The sequence below is a fragment of the Callospermophilus lateralis genome, chromosome 1 (genome assembly GCF_048772815.1).
Source record: "Callospermophilus lateralis isolate mCalLat2 chromosome 1, mCalLat2.hap1, whole genome shotgun sequence".
Classification (NCBI taxonomy): Eukaryota; Metazoa; Chordata; class Mammalia; order Rodentia; family Sciuridae; genus Callospermophilus; species Callospermophilus lateralis.
The window spans coordinates 62,373,805-62,385,821 of NC_135305.1; the positions used below are offsets into that span (position 1 = coordinate 62,373,805).

General features: G+C 33.7%; 1 protein-coding gene across 1 annotated transcript in view; it reads right to left on the reverse strand.

Annotated features, from left to right (window-relative positions):
• Cacna2d1 (calcium voltage-gated channel auxiliary subunit alpha2delta 1) overlaps nt 1-12,017 on the reverse strand; it is a 449,854-nt gene that overhangs the window by 99,966 nt on the left and 337,871 nt on the right. The window contains exons 9-10 of the mRNA XM_076835140.2: nt 11,296-11,346; nt 9,935-10,034 (exon numbers count right to left, since the gene is read on the reverse strand). Of these exons, the coding sequence (XP_076691255.1) occupies nt 9,935-10,034; nt 11,296-11,346 (151 nt within the window). The remainder of the gene's footprint in view (nt 1-9,934; nt 10,035-11,295; nt 11,347-12,017) is intronic.

The window sequence follows — 12,017 nt, forward strand, 5'->3', positions numbered from 1 at the left end:
TTGACTCCATTACCTTCTATGAGCTCTGGTTTCCCCTTTTCTAATATAAAGGAGTGTATTTGCTAAATCACTAGGAAAGCCACTCAAGTGCTTACATCTGATACAATCAGAAAAAAAAATAAGAATTCTGTGACTGTCGAGAGTACCAATAGACAAAACAGAATCCTGTTTAATTATAATTGCTATAATTATACACACTATATAATTATTAAGAAAAATATGTCCTTGTACTACATTATAAGACAAAATTTGTGTTTTCCTAATATAAGTGATCATACATTACAACTTTTAATTTTTATTTTAAAATAAAGTTTAAGTTAACTTGAACCATGACATACACAGTATTCAGTCCATTCACCTTTGTTGAAATAGTGAGTGCATTTGTAAATAAGTTCCAAGTATCATTTTAAATAAATTCTATTTATACTTTGACACAGAAATTTTTTTAATTAAGTGCACTTAGAAGAATTTTAAACAGTTGAGCATAGGTTATTCTTCTACATCAAAAGTAATATATATGTAGCTTCCTAACTGATCTCTCCTTGACATTTTTATTTCCTCAACCATCTTTTAATCCAGCACAGTGTGATGCTGATTCCAAAGCAATTGTCCAGCTGGAAATAAGGGTAGCTTTCTTCCTGTTCCATCACTCTCAAAATATAATAATCTTGGTACCATTCTATAACAAATATTTTTCGTAGCCCTCTGGAAATTTAAATGCCAGCTCCTAAAGATAAAGACTTCATGAAATAAGCAAATGATCATACACTGTTTGATCTACACCTCTTTAACAACATTCTAGTACAGACCTGATCAGTATGTTCAATTTTTTCATGATACCTGGAGCTGATTACTTGTAAATTTTTCCTTAGCTGAAAAAACAGCACTGACAGTGCAGTCTTAGCTCCATCTTCTTGAACAACAGAGAATGATACACACATATGGATATGTTTACATAGCAAAGACACCACGATAGTGGTAATGAGTGAGGACAGCTCTGATCACATAAGAAACCAAAGTTATCTTATCAGTGATGGGAATTTGTTATGAAATCCTGACAGCACTGTTAGGACTGAAAGAGTGGTAGTGTGGATTCAGTCATGGCCACTATACACCTTGAAATATTCTACATATGCTAACAGCAGCACAAAGTAGTGTCCCTTCACAGGAAGAAGCATACATTCTTGCAGAAGAAGGAATACAAAGAAATAAACAAACTGCAAACAATTAGAAAATATCAGGTGAAGAGACAAACACAATAAAAAGGGAAGCAAGGTAAAATGGAACATCACTGACATGACAGAATAATGACACTGGACATCTCTCTGAGATGTGGTCATTTAGGAAGATCCGAGATAAGGCAGCATCTGAGCCAAGACCTGAGTAAAATGGGGGCATAAGGAGGCAACCAGGAAAAGTTGGAAGCATCAAGATTCATGTCACAATTAACAGGAGTGATTTCTAAGCTCTACATATCTGTAAGACATGCATTGAACAGGTGCATTAATGGATATGCTTTTTAAGCAAGGTTATTAACATCACCCGTGAGTTATTTTAAACATGAAATGGCACCTGGGATCAACAAAACCAGGTGATGAAATAATTCTATATGAAATTTGTAAAAGAACTTAAGCAAACTATCCCTTTGGATGCAGTTCCCTTGAATTTTAAACATTTTAATAAAATGGTTTTTATGTCTTAGAGGATGTTTTTCAAGCTACAGCATATACCTTAAAATTTTCAAAAATTCTTTTTAAGTCTCTAAGGAATTTGCTGAAAATTTGAAAATGGGAGTTAGTTTATTAAAGTCTTAAGATTAAAATGTATACATTCTACTAATAATTACCTGTAGTGTTCATGTATATTTTCTTTTGAATATTTTATCTGTTAAATATTTAAGATCAAATATAATAAGTTCAGTAACTGAACAATTTTACTATGTCTATAGTGCAGTTTAGCCCAAATAATTCTCTTTAATTATACTCAAAAAATAAGTTAAACATACTTTAGAAAATCTTAACTAGTAAATACTGAAATACATGGATTCTAATCCTAGTTCATCTTAACAAATGTCAATAAGTTTTATATTTTTAAAAACATGGCTCAGGGCTGCAGCTGTAGCTCAGTGATAGAGCACCTGCCTCACATGTGGGAGGCACTGGGTTCGATCCTCAGTACCATTTAAAAATAAATAAATAAATGTATTTAAAAAAAAAAAAAAAAACAAGGCTCAGTTCAGAATAAAAACATTCCCTTGTCTCATCTTAAATATTGCTTCCCCATTTCCAAAACTGCATATATTAGTCATTTACAAGTACCAAAAACCTAGTGCACCAAGTAATTAATGGAAAAAAAATTGTATTATGCTTGTCAACACCTTCTTATAAACCTTCCTCATATTTGCAAAGCAATTAAGTTATACTCTGGCATCTCTTTTAACAACTAAATAACCTTCATTATTTTGCATCATTATTATAATCCCTAAATTTGTCTTTTTTTCAGTTTTTTCTTCATGGGTTATAATTTATTCATGTGTCTTTTAAATGAAGACAAGTTTTCAAGCACCCACATTTACCTTAAAAGAAAAGTATATAAAAGGAAATATTCTTGTTTTGTTTAATAATCTTAATTCCATATTTTCTTCCTGTTTTTCTAATAACCCAAAAGAAGGTTTAAAAAAAATCCAATATGAACAATTCTATAAATTGTCAAGATCTTAAAACGCAAGTCGATGATAAGCACAGGTTATAACAAGCCCCAAATGCCTATTAAATTTGCTAAACGTACCTCCTTAATGTACACCAATTTCCCAATTTCTTTTTTCATAATGACATAAAACCTGCCTGTTGTAAATATAATCAACAGTAATGTGATCAAACCGTTTTGTTGGATTTACTTGGGGACTTGCTAAATACAGCTTCTGGCTCTGGGGTCTTGGATGGAGCTTAAGGTTCTGCATTTTTAACCATTGCCTGATGGAGCTGCCAGACCAGGCTCATGCTTCTTGGCCACAGGCCCCAATTTAAGAAGCAAGGGTATAAAGTACAATCTTCTGTTCATTGACATAAATGAGCTATGGATCAACATAACGTTTTCCTGAAATCCAGATGGATGGCTATTTTATATGACACGAAATGAAATTACTCTCCTAGATACCATTTGTTACGAAATTCTACTGACATGCAGCCTTTAACTTTATTTGAGATCTGGCAAAAAGAGGGCCTATTTTATAAGGTGTTTTTCAGGGGGTAGAAATCACTTTTAAGTTCACATTATACAATAATCTACAAAGTTCCATATACTGAGTAACAAAGTTTCTAATTGTGAAAGAAAAAAATATATATATGTCCTTTTCTGGAAAACAGTACGCATGTTTTAGAAGAAAAACTGAACATTTAAAGCACACAGAAAATGGAACATGCCTGAATTTCTTTATGGAATGCAATGTCATATTTCAACAGACACCCACTTTAATATTGGTTGGTATTAAAAAGTCAAGCCAGGAACTTTGAAGTGCCTGGAATTTTACTCTACTTTCAAGCTCACAAATCAGCTTCCTACCGTTTCATAGATAACAGGCAAAAACAAACAAAACAGCAACAACAAAAACAACCAAGCAAATAAGCAAAAATGAGTCCTCTGGGTCAGAGACAAAGGATAGTTTTACATTCTCAGCAATAGCAGTAGCCAGTGTAACTTCTTTGTTTGCACAGGATTACCATACACTGGTAACAGAGAGTGACAGGCAGATGACCAGGAGTCACCTATTAAGGCAAAGAGTTGTATTTTAGACAAGAAATCTCAAAATCAAGTCCCAATCTCAAGTTAAAACTCCCAGCAGCCTACCTGACTCACCTCCAGAGACAGTATCTTAATTATTCTGCCATTTAAATCTCTCTTGGGATGAGGAATCTCTGACTTTATGGTCATGGAAAGCACAAAAATCAGAGGAAATTGCTTTTCATGCTTAGACTTGAATAAATATGACAGATTCATAAAGAATCATCTCACAATAGTTGGTAGAAAAGTGTAGAAGCTGGGCATGGTGACCCATGCCTGTAATACCAGCGGCTCTGGAGGTATGAGAGAAGCAGCTGAGAGAAGAGGATTGAGAGTTCAAAGCCAGCCTCAGCAACAGCCAGGCACTAAGTAACTCAGTGAGATCTTGTCTCTAAATAAAATACAAAATAGTGCTGGGAATGTGGTTCAGTGGACCAGTGTCTCTGAGTTAGATCCCGGGTACCAAAAAAAAAAAAAAAAATAGGAAGATGATAACAAAAAATAATAATTATGATTATTAATAATCATAACAATGATTATAATGGATAAGCCCTTTACATGTGATACTTTAATGCTCAATGACATTTTTGGCAACATGATTCTGTTCATTTTATGAAAAAGGAAAGTTGAGATTTATTATATTTAGGTGCCTTATAGGAGGATACCTAACAAGTGTTTTCAGAGATTGTGCATTATCCCTATGCAATGCTCCCCATAGGTCTGATAGTCAGGAATGTCTGAGAGGAGTGAGTCCTGGAACCAGCAGTGAGCCTTAACAGTAGAGTCGATCCAGGTATGAAGTGGTGTGGGATCATTTCATCATGTTGCTGTTTATCCAACATAAACCAACAAGTACTGCGCTTCCCTGATCCAATACTATGCAAAATGAATCTGAAGATTCTACAATCTTTACCAAAGTTATTTGTGTGTATTTGAGAACATTAGCATAGATACGTTTTACACAGAGTGCTGTTGTCAAGGAAACTCCGTCTTTTAGACATTATCTGTGAGGGAAAGACTCCAATTGGACTGGGGCTCACCTTCCCATCACAGTCTCTAAAGTGGCCACTTCCGTCACTCCTCATTTTACATCTGCCTTTATAGACTGTTACTTGTAGGATAATTTAGTGACCTATGGGCAAAAAGGTAGAACTTCCTTTTTTAAAAGTTCTTCTATAACAATTGCAAAGATATTATAAGAAATTATATTTTGATTATTATATTCTGGTAAGAAACCAAAGACAGCATTTTATAATGAACATGAATGAGAAAAGCTTCCAAGAAGAAAACTGATATGGAGTCTTTTAACACAGTCACAAGGTTGCTATCCAGTTCTTGAGAGAGAAAGCCTAGGTTTGGACTGAAAACAGATCTCTGGTAGTTACCCTTTAACATCTTGTCTACAATCAGCTTACATTTCCCTTTCTTTCTCCACTGGCTTGCAGGATTTTACCTGTAAAATGTCAGACTCCTCAATTTTTATAAACAAACTCAACTTCCTCTAACAACATCTATATTTTTGCCTGTAAATCAGAACACACTGTGATCAGATCCCAGCTCCTAGCATCTACTCCTTCTCCCATCAAAGCATATAACTGGATTAGTGGGAAAACAGCTCCAATATGCTTGCATTTAGGTTTTGCCTAACAGCAGGCTTCTTTTCTGCCACAAACAACAGCCCTGGAGATAGCTGAAACACTCGAAAGTGATGCAGCATTAGTTCTGACATCTTATATGTGATTTAGGCATAAAAATTACTTAACAAAAGAAAATCTTAGACACCCAAAGATTACAATGAGAGGCTGCTTGATTTTTCCATTTGGTGGTTCCAGGCAATCCTGGGAAAGATGACTGACATGTTTTTGGTAGATGGCACATGAATGCTTCAGTATACCAGTGCCTTGTTACCATTCAACTCTGAAGTTAGACAGGCTAAATTTACACTATTGCTCTTCTTTCCTAGTCTTTCAAACAATTTAAGAAAGAAAATCAGGAAAAAAATACCTAGACAAATATATGTACACACACACAAATACTATATGACATATAAATATATTTTAAAGTTTTTTTTCTAGAAGAATTGCCATGTTATTAAAGTATTAGGTTTGTATGAAATGAGAAGGGCTTATCTGTTGAAAGCAAAAACATAATTTTTTTTTCTTTTCTGTTAGCAAAATACTACACAAAAATCAATTGTCTTTAAATGCATCCATCTCAGATAATTTGTATCCAAAGTAAAGCCAATAAAGTAAGGAGTTTTTTATAAATTATGAAATTAATGTGGCTGACACTAGATATTGTAAATGAAAATATACTAAGTTTGATAGGAGCAAAAGATGAAGGATAAAGTAAATAAATATATAAAATAAAGATATATAACCTAGGAAAAATATATAATTTAGACATAGTATTTATGTGTTTATCTGCAAGTATAGAATAATCCAATTCAAATAAGCTTTTTCAAGCCAGCTTACAGCAAATTTCCATAAAGAATTCCTCTATGTAAACACAAATAGCATCTTTCTTCAAAATGGAATAATGTTTAAGTTTATATTTTTAAAAGTATATTTCTCTTTGCTTTTATAAGCCAGTTATTTGGATCTTAGTTTACAATTTATTTTAGTGTATAATTATTGGCTATAACTATAAAATCAGAAAATACATTTTATATTTTTTGAAGAGTCAGTTTCAGAAGTTTATTTGTTAAATCCATACTCATACATGGAAATGGCTATACTCAATTCTGTCTTCTTCTTTGGAAAAGTTACTAGAAATCTGTTTCTTTATCCATAAAATTTAGTATTTTCATTTACCTCACAAGGTTTTTCTGAAAGACTGAACTAGTTACCAGGAAGATAATGGAATAATTTCTGCCACATGAGCAGAATCATATTCTTACAATTATCCATCATCTAAGATTAAACTGAAGATTAATTTACAAATAAGAAAAACAATGAATGCACATCTATTATGGATTTTATTTGTACTGATTTTCTGAATGGCAAATCCATGTGTGGAAAAATATGATCATTTAAAATAATTTAGTTGAGTTTCCAATCTTGAAAATGTACTAATGATTATTGCAAAATAATAAAATTAAACAAAGTACATGACAAACAAAAATTTCAGAGTATAGTTGACCAAAAACTCAATCAAACAAAAAAAAAATAATAAAAAAAAAAACCAATCAAACAACAACAACAAAAAAATACATCTCCTTATGGTACATAAGAGCCGTGTACAACTTTTAAGAAAATAACCAAAACTAAACAAGCCTGAGGAGGAGGTAGGAACTAAGACCAGTAATAAATTTCTCTGGGAGTCAAAGGAGAAATCACTGACCTCAACTTCCTAGTGGTTTCCTGTAATGTTCTTCTTATCATTTCCACAATTGTGTACATTTCCATATCACTCTTCTTTCCTATTTTTGAATGTCTTCTTGAGATACTTTCACAATTCTTACAATGAGTTATCAAGATGCTTTATTTCCTGATCAAAAGCATCCCCTGTTCTTTATTTGCCCAGGTGCTTTCTGCTTACATTTTCAAGCCACACCAAGTGAGGATACCCAAGTTAAAACCTACAAAAAACTGTCAGGACCATAATACTTTTAAGAAAATCAGTGGTCTTTAAAATTTGTCAAGCATTAATAATCCCAATATCAAATCCCATCCAATTTCTTTAACTAAAAAAGAACTATTAACTCTTGGCCAAATGTTGAAAGTATAAAACTCATTCAAAGATCGCTTAATCAGAAATTCTTTTAAGACATATTTATTAATAGCATTGTTCATTTTCTGTGACATATACCATTGATGTCCCATTCATAATTCCATTCACACAATGCTAACTTTTAACTGCTTAAGCCTTCAGGCAATCCTCTGCCATTGAATATGGTGGGCTATAAAATTCCAGGGAACTATCTACCTTGGGAGCCGTCATTAATTTTGTATACTCCAGCACATTTTCTCTTAGAAAGGACAACTTTCATTCTTGTAATCAATGCTGGTTCCCAGAATTGTCCAGGGGAGGAAACTCCACTTACTCAGGAAGATAACCTATTTGATAATGCAACATTTCTTCATTCTTTCCTTTGTTTTAATAACCACATTTCTCTCTCTTTCCTAGAGTCACTTTCCAAAGAAAGCATTTGAAGTTGAATACTTGACTCAGTGCCTATTTCCAGGAAAACCTAATCAAAGTTGACACAAGCAGTGGTATTGGTAAACAGATCTTCCAGGTGGGATTCTAGAATTAAATCTTGTACAAGCCATATGCCAACAAAAACTTCCTTAGTAACCGGATGTACCAGTCATATCTGGAGCCAGGATAACACCTCAGATGCATTACAATCACTAAGATTTCCAACTATGGTGTTCTGAGCTGAATGTAGATTGAAGGAGATGCACATAGCTTCTGAGAGATATGGGGACCATAGTATTCATAAAGCTAAGAGCTGGTTGTTAAATTTCCCTGAAGAAAATGACAGCCTGAGGTCAGTGAACTATGAATGAAGAGCAAAGTAAGAAACCCACAATACTTCAAAATCAGCTAATAAAGAGATTCTCATTTCTGCTGTGGGAAGGTAAACATGAGCTAGAAATTAGGCTCAGCATTGGCTTTTTAGAATTGGAATTATAAAAGAGGCTATATTCATAGGCTTGGCAGGTTTCTATGCAAAAGTCAGGGTATGGGGCTGGGGATATATATATCTCAGTTGGTAGAGATATATAAGGTGTTTAAGCCTTTGTCTTTTGTTATGACAAAGATAATCTTTTCTTAACATTCAAGGCAATGCCTTCACAATTAATATGTTTATATGCAAATAGAGCTAAATAAGTATCTTTTCTGATCACCTTATTTGAGAGAACAAGTATTACATTTTACTTGTTTGCATTTTGTTGAAATAAGTAATCTGTAAAATCAGACTGAGATGAATCAGAGGTCTTATGCAGCATCAAGCTTTACTAAGTAACATCAAAGCCTCATGAAAACCAAAGGATCTCATGAAGCGGGCATGGGAGTTTTGGATATGGATGACGGCTATCTTCCCAGCCTTTTACTTCCTGTGTTAGATGGACATCTCTCTGCCTACATGAATTCTCGAAGAGAATTTCCCAGGGTTCCTTGTGAAATTATTTAAATGGCAACATATCTCCAATTTATTCCCCTGAAAATTATGGCACCTGTGGACATTTCAGGGAATTGTGCACCATAAATGTTGGGTTCTACTAACTCTTGCTGCCCTTAGCCAGGAGTATCCCATTAAAAGCATTTTAGGGATTAAATTCTCTTCCTCTTAGTGTAGCCTTCATTTAGTTATGTGGAGCTTCAGTTGACAAGGGATTATACCAGGTCTCCTGCTTCCCACCACCCCCAGTGGCACCCTTCCAGGAAGGGGAGAAAATCAATTGCTTCTTTATCGTGTTCCTCCCAAATGATTTCAGAGGCAGATCCATTCTCATATGTTCAATAAAAAATAGACTCACCAGAGATTCCTCCTCCCATATCCATCTCTAAGACTACAAACATGAACTAACCAAAAGAAAATGGCCGAGAAATATTTTGCTTAAATTCAATGAATTAAAATAAGATGTGATAACATCCTGTGTTTTTTTTATTTCATTTGCTTCAGAGTTCAGTAATTTCTAGTGATGAATAAGAAGGTCTAAAATGGTTCTGGGCACATTTATTTGTCTATTGGTTCTTGAGTTATAAAGAAAAAAACATATTTGAAAACTATAATGCATTATGGTTATTTGTCCAGGATGAAAATGAGCATTATAATGAATGGAAAATCACCCCCTAATCATACTGCCAAGACATTACTTCCCAGGAGTCCCAAAGGCATTGAGGAGTGAGGGGATCTCATTACCTATCCAAGCACTGCTTAGTGAAGAATATGAGGAATGCTTTTCATTCATATTCATTATTTCAGTTATCATATCAGAGATAAACCCTTAGAAACTGAGAAAGAATCTTGGCATGGAAGCATAAAAGAATCAGTAAAAATGGTAGGATAGCGCAGTAAGATAGTCTTTGAACAGTATCACGTACCTCATACTGTCTAAGATAAAAATATGACATATCCCAAGTCAAAGGGAAATAGAAAATGCAGATATAACTCAGGAAAGTGCAGTCATCTTATACTTACTGAAGCTACATTCACAAAATCATCATCTGAGAGAGTTTCCAACATTTCGGAGACAGACGTTCGGATTAGTTTAAGCGTCAATCCACTGACGCTTCCACTCCTGGGGACAGACAAGTGAGTCTGCATGAGTTACCCACCAGTTATTTCATCAACAGCATCATAAGGAAAGACAACTTATGCATTAAACCTGGATCATTTATATAATATTCAAAAAAGAAATGTCTCTAAAAAATCTGGAGATTTTTTGATAGAAAATAAGAAACCTTACGTTTCATCTTCTACCAATATCAATACATATGTCTAAATGAAACTGCCAAAATTATCTGCAAGAGACAATTCATAAAATACTGGATACTCAAGGCATATTTGCTCATTCAAGGCATATGTATCAAATACCAGCCCTGAGAACCAATTTAGCAAAGAGGGCTACAGAGATTATAGACACAGTCACTGTCCTGGAAGCCCACTGTTTGACTTTATTGAGCCTATAATTATAAAGCCACAAAACCACTGTATGACAATAGATTTGTGGAGAGAATGCATTATTTGGCACTCTGAAGTAGATATCCTCTACAACTTAATCTTCATTTTTCTTGACTCTATATTTTCCATGATGTGAACTCCCTTATTTTTGGGGCTCAACTCTAAGCAACTCTCACTTCAATATCACAGACACTCATCAGTGTCTTAGCTTGAAATAATGTAACAAATAAATAAAATGAACAGTATATAAACTCCTGGAAATTTTCTTATATATCATCATGTCCCTTGAAAAAGTCATAGTACTAACATTTAATAAAATAGTTAACATTCATCTATTTTCTCACCAGATTTCTAAAACTTAACTCACTTTTCTTCTTCTTCTCCTTCTTTTTTTTTTTTTTTTTTTTGATGGTACTGGAAGGGAACTCAGAACTCAGGGCCTCATGCCTTTCATGCAAGCACTCTCTCACCTTCCCAGGCCCCCTAAAATTTAATTGAGTCATTAATGACTCAAGTGTCAAATGAATCTTTTTTTGGTAGGAAGAACTACTTAGTTTCAGCAATTCTGTACTTAAATATTGCTCAAAATAGAAACCAATAATTAGAAACAAATAAGTAATTTTTTTAAAAAAAATGCAGACTTTAGAGCCATGTCATAATTTCCCACTTTCTGCAAATAAACATGAAAGTCTTCTCATTTTCAATAAATTAATCTTTGCTGATTTTTTTTTGTGGCTTCTTTATGTGGATAAAAAAGTATAAAAATCATTCCCTCTTTCTTTTTTTTTTCAAACTGTCATACGGTTCCAACATATTCCTATTACCTACAAATTCTCTCAAATGCTCAGCATAAAAATATGTAATAATTAAATACTCACACGTCAACCAGAATAAGCATGTCCTTAGGAGATGCAGCTCCTTGGATATACCTGAAACAAGTAGCACATATTTTTTTTTCCTCTCTGCAACATAACAAGCGTAGATATTAATTGTCTTGATTTTAACAAATCTCTGATATTGGCATTTTCCAAGCAAAGACCTAATTCCATGCAATCTCAGTAGACAATGGCCTTTTTTCACATTCTGCAATGGCAGCTTGAAAAGGTTACATTTAACCTGACATTAGAGATGCCAAAGGCATGATAATTAAAGCATATTTTCCAGATATTTATAACAAAAGAACAAGAGACAGGTTTTTAATACTAACAGTGAATGAAATCACCTCCCAGAAGGACATTTTCCACAGGAAAAAGCAGCCATCTTGAGCTGCAATTGTTGACCACATGTTTTTAAACCACTCCAATGAACAACAGATTATCCTATTTTTAAATATAAAAAGTAAAAACAAAAAAGATCGGTGGTCTAGAAACTTAAAAAAATATATATTTTTAAACAGGCCAATAAGGTAACTAAGAAATCACACAGTAGGTAATGTTAGCACCAAGAATTTCAAGTAAGCTCACAAAAACTTTACAGTATTCAAAAATCATTCCAAGAATCAGCTTAAAATGTTGATTCCCAATTTAAACACAGCCTTAGAGAATCAGAATCTGCATTTTAAAGAGACTCTAGGAGAGTTTTGCACAGATGGTTCATTGAT